At 35.7% G+C, this 21775-nt stretch overlaps 1 protein-coding gene across 4 annotated transcripts in view; it reads left to right on the top strand.

Annotated features, from left to right (window-relative positions):
* RCBTB2 (RCC1 and BTB domain containing protein 2) overlaps positions 1-21775 on the top strand; it is a 193244-nt gene that overhangs the window by 50896 nt on the left and 120573 nt on the right. For all 4 annotated transcript variants that reach the window (XM_053708022.1, XM_053708025.1, XM_053708023.1 and 1 more), the window contains exons 4-6: positions 702-852; positions 7491-7657; positions 14768-14926. In XM_053708022.1, the coding sequence (XP_053563997.1) occupies positions 702-852; positions 7491-7657; positions 14768-14926 (477 nt within the window). The remainder of the gene's footprint in view (positions 1-701; positions 853-7490; positions 7658-14767; positions 14927-21775) is intronic.

The raw sequence follows: 21775 nt of genomic DNA, 5'->3' as shown, positions 1-21775 counted from the left end.
TAGAAGTAAATTGGACATTTAAAATTGTATTCTCTAGCTGAATCATGAAAGAAACATTTTGGGTTTCGTATCCCTTTTTAACATCCCTTTCCCTATTGCCCCTCCTCCCGATTTTACTCACAGATCCCTTAAGGGAATTTTTTAATAAATATTCTAATGGCCTAATTAGTTTGTTCCAAGAAGTAAAACTGAAATAGTTTACCTACGTCCTGTCAGTGTGTTATGTTATTACCTGCACCTAGGTTTTGCTCCTTTTGTTGCAATAATAATAAAGAAAAAATGTTGATACTGGATAGCATAAATATTTATGTAACAAGAAATCGTATGGGAACAATAAATAATCATATCCTTCAAAATTGTTACTTTCATATGCATAGAAGTGTGATTAAAATTTGTACATTTGTGATAAATTAAAGGTCTATTAGCAAAACAAATTTACTACTGTAAGTAAAAGGTGCTTCAACAAAGAAGTCAATTAAATTATCTGTACACTGATGTAGCCAAGGTATTAACCTTTTTTTTTTCCCTCCAAAAGAAAAATATAAAAGGTCTGACATAATATTTTTTTTTTTCTTATTTTGGATCTTGTTTGTGTTTTCTCCAGAATTTGTTTTTAATGTTAAGGGTGTGATTTACATACTAGGTATTAAAACTAAAGTTATTTTATTATTTTACTTGCTTTTGGGTTTTTTTCCATCCAGGTTTTTGTAATAGGCACAAACAGCAGTGGCTGTTTAGGAAGTGGAGATGGCCAAAGCACTATTGAACCAAAACGCCTTGATATGCTTTGCGGAAAGCAAATAGTAAATCTGAGTTATGGAAGTGGGCCACATGTTGTGATTGTTACTTCTGGTATGTATCTAAACACATTATTTTAAAGTGGTAATTTATATTAAATATGTAGATAAGCTGCATGGTAATGCTTTAGAGAAAAACTCCTTTTAAAGGGACATGAAACCCAATTTTTTTTTCTTTCAAGATTTAGAAAGAGCATGCAATTATTTAATTTGCTTCATTCTCTTGATATCCTTTGTTGATAAGCATATCTAGATAGGCCCAGTAGCTGCTGATTGGTGGCTGCTCATAGATGCCTTGTGTGATTGGCTCACCCATGTGCATTGATATTTCTTCAACAAAGGATAGCTGACAAATTAAGCAAATTAAATAATAGAAGTAAATTGGAATGTTGTTTAAAATGTCTCTATTTGAATCTTGAAGGAAAAAAATTGGGTTTCATGTCCCTTTAATGGTTATCATTTATTGATTTGTGGTTTGACAATCCTATAGTGGCGTATTGGAAATATTTTTACCAATTGCAGCATATGCTTCAGTATGATGTTTTGTTTCAATAAAAATTGGAGTATATAGAAATTGTGCATACTTCGTATGAACCACACAGGTTGTTTTTTTTTTTCACCAAGGGTTGTCTATTTATTATACAGTTGTGGGCCCTTTACTCCTTGTGGTTTCAAAATGTGATACTTTGAAAGGGACGTAAATGTGCAAAAATAAAAATGTGGGCCCTTTACTCCTTGTGGTTTCAAAATGTGATACTTTGAAAGGGACGTAAATGTGCAAAAATAAAAATGTGGGCCCTTTACTCCTTGTGGTTTCAAAATGTGATACTTTGAAAGGGACGTAAATGTGCAAAAATAAAAATGTGCTGCACAGAAGTTAATCACATGTTTAAAGGGCCATGATACCCAAATGTTGAAGCACTTGAAAGTGATGCTGCATAGCTGTAAAAAGCTGACTAGAAAATATCACCTGAACATCTCTATGTAAAAAAGAAAGATATTTTACCTCAAAATGTTCTAAGTATTCAAACCCAGGACAGACAAGGGAGTGAGCATCGTGCACACTCATGTTATTTCCCTATTCAGTTTAAGAAAGTTTACTATGAAATCTCATGAGAGTTAAGTTAAATCTCATGAGATCACAGTAAAAGAGTTTATGATCTCAGCACTGTTGATGCTGATTGGCTGCTGTTAATTTCTTCATTTTTTTTTTTTAATTTTTTTTTTACCTGCAGCTGGACAGCAGCTGAGTATAACTTTTTACACAGAACTTACTCTGCTGAGCTGAGGGGATTGTGAGGTAAAATATCTTCCTTTTTTACACAGAAATGCTCAGGTGATATTTTCCTGTCAGCGTTTTAAAGTTATACTGAATCAGTGATTTAGCATATGAGTATTATGTCCCTTTAAAGTCAGCAATGCATTACTGACAGCTAGCTGACTACATCTGGTGACAAGAGGCATAGGTGTGCAGCCACCAATCGCCAGCTAGCACCCATTCTAGTTCTGAGTCTACAGGTATATTTTCAACAAAGGACACCAAGAGAATGACATCCTTTTGAAAATAGAAGGAAAAAGTATCCTAGAGCATGTAAAGGGATATGAAGCACAAAATTTTTTTTTATTTGTGATTTAGAAAGAGCATGCAATTTAAAACAACTTTCTAATTTACTTCTATTATCTAATTTGCTTCATTCTCTTAATATCCTTTGCTGAAACGCATATATAGATAGGCTCAGCAACTGCTGATTGGTGGCTGCACATAGATGCCTCATGTGATTGGCTCACCCATGTGCATTGCTATTTCTTCAACAAATGATATCTAAAGAATGAAGCAAATTGGATAATAGAAGTAAATTGGAATATTGTTTAAAATTGTGGTCTCTATTTGAATCATGAAAGAAATAATTTGGGTTTAATCTCCCTTAACTTTATTTGAACCATGAAAGCCCCTTTCATGCTTTTTGCCATTTCCCAAATCTAATGCATCTCCTTAAATTAAAGAGACAGTAAAGTCCTTGTAATTGAGAGGCATTTCTATTGTGTTGCTGTAACATATCAGCAAAGTCTAAACAATGTTTAAAAATATATATATATATATTACTAGCAAAAAATGGGTTACAAGGTTCGCCTTGAAGAGTCAGCAGGCTGCATTTCCAGCTCTAAAAATTAGAAAATCTGTGCCTTTCAAAATTAAATTGCATGAAAATAAATAATTAAAGTTTATTGCAAAGTTGTTTTATTACACTAAACATTATCACTAAAGATTTATATTTTAATTACTTTTTAACAGTTGTCTGTTGTTTGCAGACACTTGCATGAAGCAAGCACCCTGTAAATGTGCTATGTATGCATGTATTTATAATATAGCATATAAATCACGGCTCAAAATAAAACTACAGTGTGCATTGCAGGAACAGCATTTTACTTACTAGGACAAAAAAGGAAAATGTAGTTTCTGCTATAGGCTGCCATCAGACAAACAAGTATTTGGGTCCTTCTGTCAGCCGATGTTGCACCAGTGAGGGTGATCAAATAAATCTAACCTCAATAATAACCTCAATAGAACATGCAAACAAACCATGGTAATGAACTGGCCTACGTGCACATACCATAAGATAAACAGGGTGCACATACCCCAAAGTAAGACAATATATAGTAATCTTAGCTAGCAGCAATGCACTAATGGGAGCCAGCTGGTGATTTGATTGGTGGCTACACACATTTGTCCATCTTGTTATTTGCTCACAAGAAGTTTTCAGCTATTTCCCTGCAGTGCATTGCTGCTATAAATCTTAAAGTGATGGTAATCTCTCCCCTTTATAAAAACAGCACAAGCGCTATTCAGGGTCCTGAACCTAAAATGGTCCGGCTCTTAAAGGGACAGTCTACCATAGAATTGTTATTGTTTTAAAAGATAGATAATCCCTTTATTACCCATTCCCCAGTTTTGCATAACCAACACAGTTATATTAATACACTTTTTACCTCTGTGATTACCTTGTATCTAAGCATCTTCTGACAGCCCCCTGATCACATGACTTTTTATTTATTATCTATTGACCCTAGTGCTGTGTTTTGCTAACTCTTAAATAACTCCACGGGCGTGAACACAATGTTATCTATATGGCCCACATGAACTAGCAGTCTCCTTTTGTGACAAGCAAATAAAAAAGCATGTGATAAGAGGATGTCTGTAGTGGCTTAGAAAAAAGGCAAAAATGTAGAAGTTTAAATGTTATAAAGTACGTTATCTATCTTTTTAAACAATAACAATTTTAGTGTTGACTGTCCATTAAGCTTTACATTCCTTCTTTTTAAATAAAGATAGCAAGAGAACAAAGAAAAATTGAAAATCGGAGGAGTAAATTAGAAAGTTGCTTAAAACTGCATACTCTGTCTGAATCATGAAAGAAAACGTTTGGGTTTAGTGTCCCTTTAAGGTTATGGTAAACTCTCCTCTTTATAAAAACAGATCCAGACTGTTAGTGATAGTTTAGATGGAGTTTAATTCATCAGATATAATGAAGATACACTATATAGTTTACTTTTTAATATAGATATGAAATTCAAATACCCTGCGCTCCGCCGCTAACTTCAAAAGTAATTTTTTTTGTGAGCTAAAGGTTTGTTCTCAAATCAGCACTCTCGCCTTACAACACTTTTGTTGTAGTTAGAGCGCTGATTGGTCAACAATTTAAACTGCTCACAGAAAGTTGACTTAGGAAGTGGGCGGCGGAGCGGGGGTTATTTGAATTTCATATCTATATTAATAAGTAAGTTACAGCGCATCTTCATTACAACAGTCCGGATCTGTTTTAATAAAGGGGAGTGTTTACCATCACCTTAACTATATGTTTAATCCCTTTGCGCGGGTCAGCCACACACGTTATATACAAACAAAAGTGTTCTTACATATTAGAGCATTTTTATTTTGCATTTTTATATCCCTTTAAAGTGATACAAATTTAAAATAAAGATATCCTGTTACAGGAGGCATCATGTGTTTAAATACTGTGCATACTTTGTCTATTACATGCAGTTATATGAAAATTGGTGTACACTGTCCCTTTAAACAAGGAAGTGTCTTTGTGTCTTTGCACATGCTACAGGAGCTGGAGGGTGTAGAGTAGATTTCTTCCTGTGACTGACATCTAGTGGTAGTAATCATAACTGCAGCATTTATAAATATATTAAGTAAAGGTTTAAACGTTCATGATTCAGATAGATCAAGCAATTTTAAACAACTTTCCAATTTACATATATTATCTAACTTGCATTGTTTTCTTGGTATCCTTTGTTGAAAAGCATACTTAATTAGGCTTAGGAGCAGCAATGCACTACTAGGAGATAACTACTGATTGGTGGCTGCACATTTGCCTCTTATCATTGGCTCCCCTTTATGTGTTTAGCTAGTTCCTAGTAGTGCATTACTGCTCCTTCAACAAAGGATACCAGGAGAATAATAGAAGTAAATTGGAAAGTTGTTTTAAACATATGTGGTCTATTTGAATCATTAAGACAAGGTAAGATAGGAATGTTTTTGGGCTTCTACTGTTATCTTCTTGAGCTTCCAGTAAGACGAGGACTGAACTACAGGGACATAAACCCCTTTATTTGAATGTTGGTTGTTCACCCTTTCAACCGAGAGGTGTTAGGTATGTGTGATATGCACATGATCTAATAAAATATAGTGGTATGTGTGATATGCACATGATCTAATAAAATATAGTGGTAAGTGTGATATGCACATGATCTAATAAAATATAGTGGTATGTGTGATATGCACATGATCTAATAAAATATAGTGGTATGTGTGATATGCACATGATCTAATAAAATATAGTGGTAAGTGTGATATGCACATGATCTAATAAAATATAGTGATATGTGTGATATGCACATGATCTAATAAAATATAGTGGTATGTGTGATATGCACATGATCGAATAAAATAAAGTGGTATGTGTGATATGCACATGATCGAATAAAATATAGTGGTATGTGTGATATGCACATGATCTAATATAGTGGTATGTGTGATATGCACATGATCTAATAAAATATAGTGGTATGTGTGATATGCACATGATCGAATAAAATATAGTGGTATGTGTGATATGCACATGATCGAATAAAATAAAGTGGTATGTGTGATATGCACATGATCGAATAAAATATAGTGGTATGTGTGATATGCACATGATCTAATAAAATATAGTGGTATGTGTGATATGCACATGATCTAAAAATATAGTGGTATGTGTGATATGCACATGATAAAATAAAATATAGTGGTATGTGTGATATGCACATGATCAAATAAAATATAGTGGTATGTGTGATATGCACATGATCAAATAAAATATAGTGGTATGTGTGATATGCACATGATCAAATAAAATATAGTGGTATGTGTGATATGCACATGATCTAAAAATATAGTGGTATGTGTGATATGCACATGATAAAATAAAATATAGTGGTATGTGTGATATGCACATGATCAAATAAAATATAGTGGTATGTGTGATATGCACATGATCTAAAAATATAGTGGTATGTGTGATATGCACATGATCGAATAAGATATAGTGGTATGTGGGGATAGAAACCATATAACATGTTATGATGTTTTTTCTTCATTTTTACAAATAAAGGACTTATTAACATTGCAGAATGAAAAGCTGTTTGTCCCTGTGGTTTAAAGGAACATAAAAATACACAAAGAAACCTGACAGAACTAAAAGTATACGGAACAATATGAAGGGGTGGGGTATCCCCTAGGTAGTCCCCCACAATACAAAAATAAACTTGACTCTTTATTTAAAAGCAGCAATCCTGTTCTTTCAAATGAGTGGATCTATGTCCACCCATTTCCAGCTGATTGTCACAGCAATGACAAATACATCTCATCTTTGTTTATATTCTAAAGATTTTTAAGAGGCCTTTATTACCCCCTCACTGAAACAATACAATATACCCTGTATATGAAAGAGAGAGCTTTAACCATTTAAATAAGGAGTCTCATGTCCTTATAGCTATGAATTGGTCGTTATACTGTCTGTCAGTACCTATAAAACAGTTTTTTTTAACATTCAATCCTGCAATCATTAATTAGAGATCCCCACCCCACATTTTTTCTGTGGTTTAGCTCCCCATCTCTCTCTCCCTTTATTTTTATTTTTTCTGCGTTGTAAGGCCCTCCCTGCCCCCTCTGCTTTTGGAACGCCACGTGCCTCCCAGTTTCCCCCCTCACCTCCTCCCCCCCCCCGGCACCAGCAGATGATCGTTACAGATGGTGACACAGAGTCACCGTCTATAATGATCTACGCAATCACAGATCTAACTGCTGGAACTTCCTGCAGCTCCGACATATATATACGTTGTGCAGTACGATAAGCAAAGTACCGCACGGTGTATATAAACGTTGCAATGGGTTACAGGGTTAAATAATTTCATTTTGCAAACTGACCTATTAAAGTATTATTGCACTCCGTGATCAGAGAACACTTCACTGTGTAATTTGTTTTTTATTTGTAATTCAAATAGCCTGTATCTAGTTGTACATGTGGGGTGAAGAGAGAGTATCTTTCCTGAATTAATGCTTTCTGTTTTTTACTTTGGATTATAATTTGCTATTGTATACAATATTATTATTATTATTATTATTATTTTTTTTCAAATATGCAGATGGAGAAGTATTTAGCTGGGGCCATAATGCTTACAGCCAATTGGGCAATGGTTCTACAAATCAAGCAATGACACCTTGTCAAGTCTCTACTAATCTAGTAAACAAGAAAGTTGTTAATGTGGCGTGTGGCTCTCACCACTCCATGGTATCTACTTCTGATGGAGAGGTAAGAATATATTTATATATATATATGATGTTGACAATGGAAATGTTTTTTTACGTAGAAAATTGCGAAGCCAATTTAAAAAAACAAAAAACAGATAATGGAGGATAAAAATAAACTTTTTTATTTTTAATTTTTTTATTTAAATCAGATTATGATAAAGCATGCAATTGTTAACAACTTTCTAATTTGCTTCTATTATCAAAACGTGCACAAGCTTTGCATATGCACACATTTTGAGGCACCAACTCATACTGAACATGCACAAAAATTCACAGTATGTACATTTTGTGATTGGCTGATGGCTGTCACATAATGCACGGGAAAATTTGAAGTTCAGACTAAGTGCTTTTGCATTTTCTTTTTATTATGCATTTTTTATTCTATAATTCTACTGTATTTAATGGTCATTTAATCCCATTATTCCTCTGCAAATCTATGTACACAGAATCAACCCCCTTACCTTTTATACTAAACATTCAAAATTAAACTTAATAAAATATGCACCCATTTTTTATATGCATTCATTCTAAGGCACCAGCTCTTATTGAGCATGTGCAAGAGTGCACAGTATAAATGTAGATGCACTTTATGATTTGGTGATGTCTATCACATGATACAAGGGGAGGGAAAATGGAGTCAACTAAAATCTATTACTCATTGAAAGTAAGTGATATTGCATTACATTTTGTTTATGCCACAGTCACACAATTCTACTGTATTTAATAAGACATGAAACCCACATGTTTTGTTTTTTTCATAATTCAGGTAGAACTTTATAAACAACTTTCCAATTTACTTCTACTATCTAATTTTTGTTTTCTTGATATCCTTTGTTGAAAATAATACCTAGGTGACTCAGAAGCTGCTAATTGGTGGCTGCACACATATGCCTCATGTTATTGTCTCAGTCAATTAGCTCAGCTAGCTCCCAGTAGTGCTTTGCTACTTCAACAAAAGATACAAAGAGAATGAAGCAAAATAAATAATAGAAGTAAATTGGAAAGTTGTTAAAAAATGGTATGTTCTAGCTGAATCATGAAAGAAAAGTTTTGGGTTTCATGTTCCTTTAAATGCTAAATTTCAAGGAATAGAAGATAGGAGTGGAATAAATCTGCATCAGGACCTGTGTGTGAGAAGTGAGGGGCAAGCAGTAAAATTTAAAGTGAAACCTATAATGTTATTAGTTAAATAAGACTATTTGAATTATTATTAAAGGAACAGTCTACTCCAGAATTGTTATTGTTTAAAAATATAGATAATCCCTTTATTACCCATTCCCCAGTTTTGCATACCTAACACGGTTATATTAATATACTTTTTACCTCTGTTATCACCTTGTATCTAAGTCTCTGCAGACTGCCCCCTTACTTTAGTAATTTTGACTGACTTGCATTTTATTCAATCAATGCTGATTCATAAATAACTCAACGGGAGTGAGCTGTGCACAATGTTATCTATATGGCACACATGAACTAGCACTATCTAGTTGGGAAAAACTGTCAAAATGCACTTAAATAAGAAGCAGCCTTCAAGGGCTTAGAAATTAGCATATGAGCCTACCTAGGTTTAGGTTTCAATAAATAAAGCAAAGCAAATGTAATGATAAAATTAAACTGGAAAGTTGTTTAAAACTGCATGCCCTATCTGAATCATGAAAGTTTCATTTTTTTTTTCCCTTTAATGTAATTATTATTTTTCTCCTTCCAATAAAGTAGAGCAGAAAAGTTTCCAAATATAAATTATTTTTATTTATTACCAACAGTAGGTACATAATATGTCATCTTTCTTTAAAGCACCATGCAGGGTGTAAATACAACGTAAATGATCTTACATATACATGTACTTTATAACCTAACAGAAAGAAGAGAAAAGATTGCTGTAATAACCTTTTAAAACATATTTTTTATACCTACTATGCTTTGAAACCCAGAAAAAAAAATAAAAAAAAAATACGCACTCCTGCGTCAATCCTAAAACATACTGTTGGATTTTTCTATTATGCATCATAGAAAGAGAACGAACAGAAACCAACAACTCTCTCTCTCTCTCCCCCCCTCTCCCCCCCCCTCTCTCTCTCTCTCTCTCTCTTCAAAAAGCTTAGGTTTTTGAGTTAGGATTTTGGTGGGTTGGTTGTGTGGGTGGTGGGTTTTACTGTTGGGGGGGTGTTTGTATTTTTTTGTTTACAGGTAAAAGAGCTGATTTCTTTGGGGCAATATTTAATTGTAGTGTAGTGTTCGGTGTTAGTGTAAGACAGGTTAGGTTTTATTTTACAGGTAAATTTGTATTTATTTTAGCTAGGTAGTTAGTAAATAGTTAATAACTATTTCCTAACCATTCTATCTAGTTAAAATTAAATACAAATTTGCCTGTGAAATAAAACTAAAACCTAAGATAGATACAATGTAACTATTAGTTATATTGTAGCTAGCTTAGGGTTTATTTTACAGGTAAGTATTTAGTTTTAAATAGTAATTATTTAGTTATTAATAGTTTGGTTATTAATGGTTTTATTTAGATTTATTTTAATTACATTAAAGTTAGTGGGTGTTAGGGTTAGACTTAGGGTTAGGTTTAGGGGTTAATAAATTTAGTATAGTGGCGGCGACGTTGGGGGCGGCAGATTAGGGGTTAATAAATATAGGTAGGTGGCGGCAATGTTAGGGACGGCAGATTATGGGTTAATAATATTTAACTAGTGTTTGCGATGCAGGAGTACGGCGGTTTAGGGGTTAATATGTTTATTATAGTGGCGGCGATGTCGGGAGCGGCAGATTAGGGGTTAATAATTTTATTTTAGTGTTTGTGATGCGGGAGGGCCTTGGTTTAGGGGTTAATAGGTAGTTTATGGGTGTTAGTGTACTTTTTAGCACTTTAGTTATGAGTTTTATGTTACATATTTGTAGCGTAAAACTCAGAACTATTGACTTTCAGTTTACGGTATGGATCTTGAAGTTTTAGGGTGTACCGCTCACTTTTTGGCCTCCCAGGCAGACTCGTAATACCGGCGCAAAGGAAGTCCCATTGAAAAAGGACTTTTTGAAAGCTGTGGTAGTTACGTTGCGTTACGGCCAAAAAAGTGTGCGGTGCCTCTAAACCTGCAAGACTCGTAATACCAGCGGTAGCGAAAAAGAGCCTTAACGCTGCTTTTTCACTCATACCGCCAAACTCGTAATCTAGCCGTGTGTTAATTAGGGTTTGTTCTCCCGAATTAGGATATAATTGATCCAAATATAGAAAAAAAACTATAGAAGTCTGAAATTGTAATCTTATTATCAAGGAATTTATTCAACCAGTAATTGACTTTATACCAGAGTTGTCTAATTTTGGGACAAGACCACACATAATGCAGAATATCTGCCCTTTATATTTTACATTTATAACACAATTTGTTGCAATTTTTTTGACCACTTAGACATTCTATACAGAGTCAAATAATTATTAACTAATTTAAATTGAGATTCCCTCCAACTTACTGACTTTGTGGCCTTCTCCGAAAGTCTATTACTCTTCATAATGACATTTTCTGTAATCATTGGGAAAACTTTCATCCATGAGTCTTTCAGCTTAGTAATATTTATTTGCCCAATTCGACTAAGTAGGGATTTATACCAGAAAGAAATTGAGGGTTTACCTATCGTATATAATTTAATCCCTTTAAACATATCCTGTGAACCCCAAGCAAAGCTGTGCATACATTGTATCTGCATATAATTTATAACTTCAAGATATGCATAGAAGTTCCTTGATGGTAATGCAAATTTCAAAGATAGGTTTTCATAAGATTGGATTATTTCTGTATCATCCTGTTTAAGTTGAGCTAAGTATACAATTCTCTTTAATTGCCATTCTCTAAATACGCTATTGTATAAACCTGGAGAAAAATCTTGATTTCTTACTATAGGAAGGAAGATATTGTGATACCCTATAATCATGACCCATAATCAAGACCTATGGACTTAACTAGGCAGTCTAGCCGGTGGGCAATGTAGTAAGGCTTTTAAATTAATTGGAGCTACTATATCTGATTCAATATCCAAAGATGTCACATAGTTTACTTCCGTAAGCCAATCAATCGCAAATTTAATCATAGAAATCCAATTATTATATTTAATACAAGGCAAAGAAAATCCACCAAACTTTTTAAGATGGAAAAAGCCTGTCCATAGCAACTCAAGGTTTTTTTCTTATTCCATAAAAAAAGCAACAGGCGGCATTGAATCTAAGAATTTCTCGCTTTGTAATAAACAAAGGCAGATTTTGCAAAAGAAATAATAATCGAGGGAAGATAATCGTCTTAAAATATAAATGATTAACCTATTATAGTGGAGATATTCACCTCACAATAATTTCACAATTATTTGTGTTTTAATGGTAAAACTAATCTGAAAAGATTATAACTAACAAGAACACGTCTTTATGTAGAAATCCATGATTTAAATTGAGTTTTAATGAGTAGTGATTTAAATCAAACCGACCCTGCACCAAACCAATAGTCATTGTTGTTTAATGGTATTCTGTTATAATAATAGGGAAAATAAAGTTCATTAGCTCTAGAATGTTTTCTTTCATCATAGTTCTGGTCAGGTTTTTAGCTGCCCTTGCCTATGCATAAAATAGGCATCCTTTTAATGACTGGTTTATTGGTTGCCCCCATGGTAATGTAGGAGTTAACGGGATATTAAACCCAAAAAAAATTTTCTCATGATTCATTGCTATCTTTATTTAAAAAAAAAAGAAGCAGGAATGTAAAGCTTAGGTGCTTGTCCATTTTAGGTTCAGCACCCTGGATAGCGCTTGCTCGTTTAGAAAGTTGCTTAAAATTGCATGCTCTATCTGAATTCTGAAAGAAAAAATGTGTGTTTAGTATCCCTTTAAACACATAATAGTTACACAGCTGGGTCGTATTACTAGCACTGCTGATTGGGTCAGTGGCAGTTTCCACTCGGCAGCTCCCATGTGGTACTTCTACTATGTGCATTACGCCATTGTGGGTTAAGAGTATGTATTTGTTTGTTTGTTTTTACTAATGGCCCTTTGAGTCTGAAAATCTTTGATTTCTGAAAACTGTAAGCACATGGGAGGCTTCAAAAAGCGCAGAATTTGATGTAAACTGGAAAGTTTTTTTTTAAAACTGTATGCTCTGTCTGAACCATGACAGTTTCATTTTGACTTTTCTGTCCATTTTATTCTATTGGATGACTGCAGACTTATTATTTATTGCAAGGTGTTTGCTGTTCCTTTAAAATAAGTTTAAAGGACCAGTAGCAGTAGGCACTTTTTGTCTTTTTTGTTTCCTTTGTATGTATTGAGGACTGCAGAATTATTATTTAAGGCGTTTACTGTTCCTTTAAAGTAAGGGGGTTCAAATCTGACATCACTGCTGATTGAAAATGAATACATTTAGATAATTAGTTCGTATAGTCATACCGGGAATTCCTTTCTCCGAAATGCTGCCACCAAGTTGTAAGCACCCAACTGTCTAAAATATCTGTATCTTGTAGCATTAAGATGATCCTTCACTGGAACTAAGGGTCCTACCTCAAACCCAGAAAAACCGCCCCAGTCCAGTATCCATCCTCAACCAAACTTTACAGTATAGTGTTCTCCTGGAATTTGCCACACCCAGATTCTTTAATCACACTGCCAGATAGTGAAGCAGGATTCATCACTCCAGAGAACACGTTTCCACCTCTCCATAGTCCAGTGGCAGCTTGCGGTACACTACTCCACTGGCAGCGCAGCTTAATTTACACTACTCCAGTTACTGCAGTGGCAGCTTGCGTTACACTTCTCCACTGGCACCTTTCTTAACACTACTCCACTGGCAGCTTGCTTTACACTACTCCACTGGCAGCTTGCGTTACACTACTCCACTGGCAGCTTGCTTTACACTACTCCACTGGCAGCTTGCGTTACACTACTCCAGTGGCAGCTTGCTTTACACTATTCCAGTGGCAGCTTGCTTTACACTACTCCACTGGCAGCTTGCTTTACACTACTCCACTGGCAGCTTGCTTTACACTACTCCACTGGCAGCTTGTGTTACACTACTCTAGTTACTCCAGTGGCAGCTTGCTTTACACTGCTCCAGTGGCAGCTTGCGTTACACTACTCCAGTGGCAACTTGCTTTACACTACTCCAGTGGCAGCTTGCTTTACACTACTCTAGTTACTCCAGTGGCAGCCTGCTTTACACTACTCCACTGGCAGCCTGCTTTACACTACTCCACTGGCAGCTTGCTTTACACTACTCCACTGGCAGCTTGCTTTACACTACTCCACTGGCAGCTTGCGTTACACTACTCTAGTTACTGCAGTGGCAGCTTGCGTTACACTACTCTAGTTACTGCAGTGGCAGCTTGCGTTACACTACTCCACTGGCAGCTTGCTTTACACTACTCCACTGGCAGCTTGCTTTACACTACTCCACTGGCAGCTTGCTTTACACTACTCCACTGGCAGCTTGCTTTACACTACTCCACTGGCAGCTTGCTTTACAATACTCCAGCTAACTGTTGGCATTACACATGTTGATGTGAGGCTTGTTACAAATGCTCGGACATGGAAACTCATTTTATGAAGCTTTTACAACACAGTTCTTGTGCTGATGTTGCTTCCAGAGGCAGTTTGGAACTCTGTAGTGAGTGATGCAACAGAAGATAGATGAGTTTTACAAGCTTCTGTACTCAGCGGCCCAACTATTTGAGTTTTCCTGTTATTGGATCTAGTTGCTTCCACAGTAATAGCATTTAGAGTTGACTGGGGCAGATCTAGTAGAGCAGACATTTCACAAACTGACTTGTAGTAAAGGTGGCATCCTATGACAGTGCATATGGATAGTTTATTTTTGTATATGTGCACTCTCATAATAAATGTTGTGCCTGGGTGCTTCACAAACAGTAGATATTCCAGAAGACAGTATTCAATGGATTTAATCTCAGCAAAAAAAAAATGATTGTAATATTTTAGAGTTAAACACTCCTCCTTCAGAAGGAAGATAGATATGGATACATATAGATTTATTTATTACATCCACTTCATCAGGCAATATAGGACCATTTCCAATGTGTGCTAATTAGTTTTGTTCTGTACTACATTTACATGTAACAGGTTTATGCTTGGGGCTACAACAATTCTGGACAAGTTGGTTCAGGCTCCACTGCCAATCAGCCAATACCTAGGAAAGTAACCAGTTGCTTACAAAACAAGGTAGTAGTTGGAATTGCTTGTGGACAGATGTGCTCTATGGCTGTAGTGGAAAATGGAGAGGTAAGCTGTGATATATTTTTTACGTTTCAACATACTTTATTTAAAATTGTTATTATCTTATAAAAATTGTATATAATGGTTAAAATCTCATGTAATACAGAAATGCTTTACATTACAGTACATTTACATTTAAGGTTATATTTAGTGATGCACCGAAATGGAAATTCTGGACCGAAACCGAATCCGAAAATCCGGGATGCACTTGGCCGAAAACCGAAACTGATACCGAAAATTTATTTTTTCAAATTATTTTTTTTTTTGCATAATTAGAGCCAATAAAAAAGCCCACACTTTTATTGAAAGTAACACACTAAAATTGGACAAAAATATCTTAAAACAATAATATGCTACACAATAATTTTACCAAGAAAAAAAAACAGGCAAAAAATGCCATTTTCGGCCAAAATGTTTCTGCGACCAAAATTTTGGTGCATCCCTACTTAAAACAATTATAAATATTAATATACTGTATTATTCTTCATTTAGTTCTATGTAACAAAATCAGATTTAACAGTTTTTTTTTTTTTACTAATTATCCAAATAAAGTATAGTCCTAGAAAACTCATTATATGCAGAACAGTAAGTCAAGTAATAAACTTAAACAGCAGCTCTAGGCTAGCATCTCATTTGAAACATGCTACACAATTTTACCGAAAATAACAGGCTAAAAAAACGAAAACCGAAATAGCCAAAAATGTAATTTTCGGCCGAAACTTTCTGCAGCCGAAATTTCGGTGCATCCCTAGTTATATTGAGTGCATAAGAAAATGTGTAAAAATAGGAAGTAAAACCATTAGGTTTGTCTCCATATATCGATATACAAATACCACTGTCTGGCTCCTAAATCCTAGCGTTTTTGGAACACTAGTATTTACCAGTGCTACAAATAAAGGGGACTTTCGGTGATGAAGTATAAAAAAAACTTCATACTGAATGTTCCTTTATTTGCAGTGAGTTTATGCAGAGCTGAGCTCCTTTAACCACTCACAGCAAAACTCCTTTTTGTCAATAGCGTCCTCTTAGCCAATAGCGTGATAGTCATACTGCATAATGCCTATGGGTCCGCACGCCTATTGGCTAAGAGGTTAAAACGTCACCTCGTTGAAAAAAAATAACCTACTGCCTTGGGCAGCCGGAGGCACTCCACTCTGCATAAACTTGCTGCAAATAAAGAAACTTTCAGCATGACGTTTTTTTTTATACTTCATAACTAAAAGTCCCCTTTATTTGTAGCACTGGTAAATCCTAGCGTTTCACAAACGCTAGGATTTACCATCTCTTAAAGGAGCAGAATACAATAGCAAGTCTACCTTCAGGAGTTCTGAAAAAAAGAATAACATGTGTTCTCTTACATACCAAAAGGTCATATTGTCCCAATATGTAACATGTCTGTTTCATTTTTGTCTCAGATGATATTAGTGATAATTATCTGCAGCGTCTGCATTTACCAGGGTTGTAGATTAATTCAAATGTTTGTAGAAAAGAGCACACCTTCTTGATGTAATCTGTGTTTAAAGGCAAGCATGAAGAGGTGGTTAGTTGATGTAGGTCAACTGACTCCAATGGCCAGAAAAGGAAGAGTAGTATGCAGAGGGTGCCCAGTCTGTAGTGGTGCTAAGTTGGCAAGAAATTGTATTGTAATTGTGGGAAAAATAAAATAAATATGAACATTATTACATTTATTTTATAGGTGAAGTACCTGGTCATACTGACACTGCTAGGTCTCTTGAGTTGTATAGTATGCATAAATAAGGCAATGAAGAAGGGGAAGTAAGTCAGTTAATATAACATTTTATGCACAAATTGAGTGATATCCACATCCCTCTCTTTGACTTAATATGACTGAAAAAATGAAGATAATTAAAACAAATGGACTGAGTGGAAACAGTGATGTCCTCTTGTAGCCTCAACCAGGTAGCACACCAAGCAAGCGGACACCACTTGAAAGGTGGTGGTGATTAAAAAAAAACGCAGTCAGTATACACAACAATATTTCAGTGTGTGTCAGCTTAATAGTAAATGAGTAGGATTAGTTGAGTTTCCATCATTAATATTCGTAGTTTTTAATGTTAATCTAATGCAATAAAGCTACAGACAAAATGTTTAAGTAGAATAACAGTAGCTTAAATATATAAAACATTTGCAAATTAGACTTTTAGTGGCCTTGCCCTAGTATCTTAGATGGTTAGTAAATCAACCAATATATCAATTGATACTTATCTGCAGGAGCAGCAGTATAGAGCAGGCCTTCCTCTTCTAGCTAAGCAACTACATACAAAATAAAATGGTCCATAATACAGGATCATAGCTACTATAAAGATGCCTCATTCACCTATATCAAAGTCTCCACATTGGAGGGACACCTACAACGTGAGCTTACATTATTGTATACACTCAATGCTCATGCTACAGGACCTTACAATGGTAGACACCACAGTGGAAAAGCCTAGATGGTTAAAGTGTGCTTTGAATGCCAGTGTGATCCTCTGAACTCCCTCTCTAAGAACATACAGAACAGAGTCCGGATAAAGGACAAGGGCAACCAAAGAAACTGCTAAAGATACAGGAGAGAGTTTTTTTGTTGTTGGTTTTTTTACGTTCCTGTAGCCACTATTCATAGTGGATATCTATTAGCTTTGTTTACATAGATAAGGACTGCTGCTATCTTAGAATGGTATCAAGGCCTTGTTCAGAAATAGCATGCAATGTTCCCCAACAGCACAAACAGTTGTGAGCTTCTTGGATGTTATTCCCTTCCACATGACTCAGGGAACCAAAATATAACTAGTAATTAATTATCTTATATAACATTTTAGGATCTACATTTAAAAAAACCCCACAATAAAATGTGTGCAAATCAGAGGAATCATTGCCCCAAGCCCTAAAGATAATTCAGGAATATGGCATACATTCTAACTTTCAATTAAATGTTAACAAATCGGAGATTCTAAATATAAATCTAACAGAAAGTAAAATGTCCCAGATAATGTTACTCTGCCCATTGCGTCGACAGCCTGTAATGATGAAGTACCTGGGAGTTCAGATATCGACGGAGATAGACACTATTTTTGAAGCTAAAAACAAACACTTAGAGAAGTTGATAATTGGAGACTTATCTAACTGGAAAAATAAAAAAACTGTCATGGTTGGGCAGAGTGAGTGTCATCAAAATGAACATCCTCCCCAGAATACTATATATTATGCAGACTCTACCCATTACGCTACCAACAGACTTTGTTAACAAACTACAGAATACCATAGAAACATATGTATGGGGCAGTGTAAAACCAAGAATTAATAGGCGAACGATGTACTTGACAAAAGAGGAAGGAGGACTTCGAGTACCGGACTTACGTACATACAGACATGCCTTACTATTACAAAGACTCGTGGAATGGTGTACAAATGACAACACAAAACATTGGATTCAGATAGATCGAGCAATCCTCCGCACCAACAACCCAGGGCACATCGCATGGACAGTGAGGAGGGACCGACCATTGACCATAGACAGATACCCTCTTTACAAAGAGTTATTTAGAAGTTGGGACAAAATAATACACACCTCAACACATATTTCTTCCCCGTTGTCCCCCATGACGCCATATATGGGTAACCCAGCTCTCCCATTAGGAATAACAAGGAAATACACGCCCCAGGGGCAACAGATAGCTCAGAATACAATCGCAGTACTGACACAGCAACACAAACTTAAATCCTGGGAAGATATAAAAGAAACTGAGCCACATTTGAACTGGCTAACGTACACCCAGATTTCTTTCATGTAATTAGCAAGAGTCCATGAGCTAGTGACGTATGGGATATACATTCCTACCAGGAGGGGCAAAGTTTCCCAAACCTCAAAATGCCTATAAATACACCCCTCACCACACCCACAATTCAGTTTTTACAAACTTTGCCTCCGATGGAGGTGGTGAAGTAAGTTTGTGCTAGATTCTACGTTGATATGCGCTCCGCAGCAAGTTGGAGCCCGGTTTTCCTCTCAGCGTGCAGTGAATGTCAGAGGGATGTGAGGAGAGTATTGCCTATTTGAATACAGTGATCTCCTTCTACGGGGTCTATTTCATAGGTTCTCTGTTATCGGTCGTAGAGATTCATCTCTTACCTCCCTTTTCAGATCGACGATATACTCTTATATATACCATTACCTCTGCTGATTCTCGTTTCAGTACTGGTTTGGCTTTCTACAAACATGTAGATGAGTGTCCTGGGGTAAGTAAATCTTATTTTCTGTGACACTCTAAGCTATGGTTGGGCACTTTGTTTATAAAGTTCTAAATATATGTATTCAAACATTTATTTGCCTTGACTCAGAATGTTCCTTATTTTCAGACAGTCAGTTTCATATTTGGGATAATGCATTTGATTTAATCATTTTTTCTTACCTTCAAAAATTTGACTCTTCCCTGTGGGCTGTTAGGCTCGCGGGGGCTGAAAATGCTTCATTTTATTGCGTCATTCTTGGCGCGGACTTTTTTGGCGCAAAAAATTCGTTTCCGTTTCCGGCGTCATACGTGTCGCCGGAAGTTGCGTCATTTTTTGACGTTATTTTGCGCCAAAAGTGTCGGCGTTCCGGATGTGGCGTCATTTTGGCGCCAAAAAGCATTTAGGCGCCAAATAATGTGGGCGTCTTATTGGCGCGAAAAATATGGGCGTCGCTTTTGTCTCCACATTATTTTAGTCTCATTTTTCATTGCTTCTGGTTGCTAGAAGCTTGTTCTTTGGCATTTTTTCCCATTCCTGAAACTGTCATTTAAGGAATTTGATCAATTTTGCTTTATATATATGTTGTTTTTTCTCTTACATATTGCAAGATGTCTCACGTTGCATCTGAGTCAGAAGATACTACAGGAAAATTGCTGTCTAGTGCTGGATCTACCAAAGCTAAGTGTATCTGCTGTAAACTTTTGGTAGCTATTCCTCCAGCTGTTGTTTGTATTGATTGTCATGACAAACTTGTTAAAGCAGATAACATTTCCTTTAGTAAAGTACCATTGCCTGTTGCAGTTCCTTCAACATCTAAGGTGCAGAATGTTCCTGATAATATAAGAGATTTTGTTTCTGAATCCATAAAGAAGGCTATGTCTGTTATTTCTCCTTCTAGTAAACGTAAAAAATCTTTTAAAACTTCTCTCCCTACAGATGAATTTTTAAATGAACATCATCATTCTGATTCTGATGACTCTTCTGGTTCAGAGGATTCTGTCTCAGAGGTTGATGCTGATAAATCTTCATATTTATTTAAAATGGAATTTATTCGTTCTTTACTTAAAGAAGTACTAATTGCTTTAGAAATAGAGGATTCTGGTCCTCTTGATACTAATTCTAAACGTTTGGATAAGGTATTTAAAGCTCCTGTGGTTATTCCAGAAGTTTTTCCTGTTCCTAATGCTATTTCTGCAGTAATTTCCAAAGAATGGGATAAATTGGGTAATTCATTTACTCCTTCTAAACGTTTTAAGCGATTATATCCTGTGCCGTCTGACAGATTAGAATTTTGGGACAAAATCCCTAAAGTTGATGGGGCTATTTCTACCCTTGCTAAACGTACTACTATTCCTACGTCAGATGGTACTTCGTTTAAGGATCCTTTAGATAGGAAAATTGAATCCTTTCTAAGAAAAGCTTATCTGTGTTCAGGTAATCTTCTTAGACCTGCTATATCTTTGGCTGATGTTGCTGCAGCTTCAACTTTCTGGTTGGAAACTTTAGCGCAACAAGTAACACATCATGATTCTCATGATATTATTATTCTTCTACAGCATGCTAATAATTTTATCTGTGATGCCATTTTTGATATTATCAGAGTTGATGTCAGGTTTATGTCTCTAGCTATTTTAGCTAGAAGAGCTTTATGGCTTAAAACTTGGAATGCTGATATGGCTTCTAAATCAACTTTACTTTCCATTTCTTTCCAGGGTAACAAATTATTTGGTTCTCAGTTGGATTCCATTATTTCAACTGTTACTGGTGGGAAAGGAACTTTTTTACCACAGGATAAAAAATCTAAAGGTAAAAGCAGGGCTAATAATCGTTTTCGTTCCTTTCGTTTCAACAAAGAACAAAAGCCTGATCCTTCATCCTCAGGAGCAGTTTCAGTTTGGAAACCATCTCCAGTCTGGAATAAATCCAAGCCAGCTAGAAAGGCAAAGCCTGCTTCTAAGTCCACATGAAGGTGCGGCCCTCATTCCAGCTCAGCTGGTAGGGGGCAGGTTACGTTTTTTCAAGGAAATTTGGATCAATTCTGTTCACAATCTTTGGATTCAGAGCATTGTTTCAGAAGGGTACAGAATTGGTTTCAAGATGAGACCTCCTGCAAAGAGATTTTTTCTTTCCCGTGTCCCAGTAAATCCAGTAAAAGCTCAAGCATTTCTGAAATGTGTTTCAGATCTAGAGTTGACTGGAGTAATTATGCCAGTTCCAGTTTCGGAACAGGGGATGGGGTTTTATTCAAATCTCTTCATTGTACCAAAGAAGGAGAATTCCTTCAGACCAGTTCTGGATCTAAAAATATTGAATCGTTATGTAAGAATACCAACGTTCAAGATGGTAACTGTAAGGACTATCTTGCCTTTTGTTCAGCAAGGGAATTATATGTCCACAATAGATTTACAGGATGCATATCTGCATATTCCGATTCATCCAGATCATTATCAGTTCCTGAGATTCTGGACAAGCATTACCAGTTTGTGGCTCTGCCGTTTGGCCTAGCTACAGCCCCAAGAATTTTTACAAAGGTTCTCGGTGCCCTTCTGTCTGTAATCAGAGAACAGGGTATTGTGGTATTTCCTTATTTGGACGATATCTTGGTACTTGCTCAGTCTTTAC

The sequence above is a fragment of the Bombina bombina genome, chromosome 3, assembly GCF_027579735.1.
Source record: "Bombina bombina isolate aBomBom1 chromosome 3, aBomBom1.pri, whole genome shotgun sequence".
NCBI lineage: Eukaryota > Metazoa > Chordata > Amphibia > Anura > Bombinatoridae > Bombina > Bombina bombina.
The sequence above is the reverse complement of the archived record's forward strand: the minus strand, read 5'-3'. Positions and strand labels throughout refer to the sequence as shown.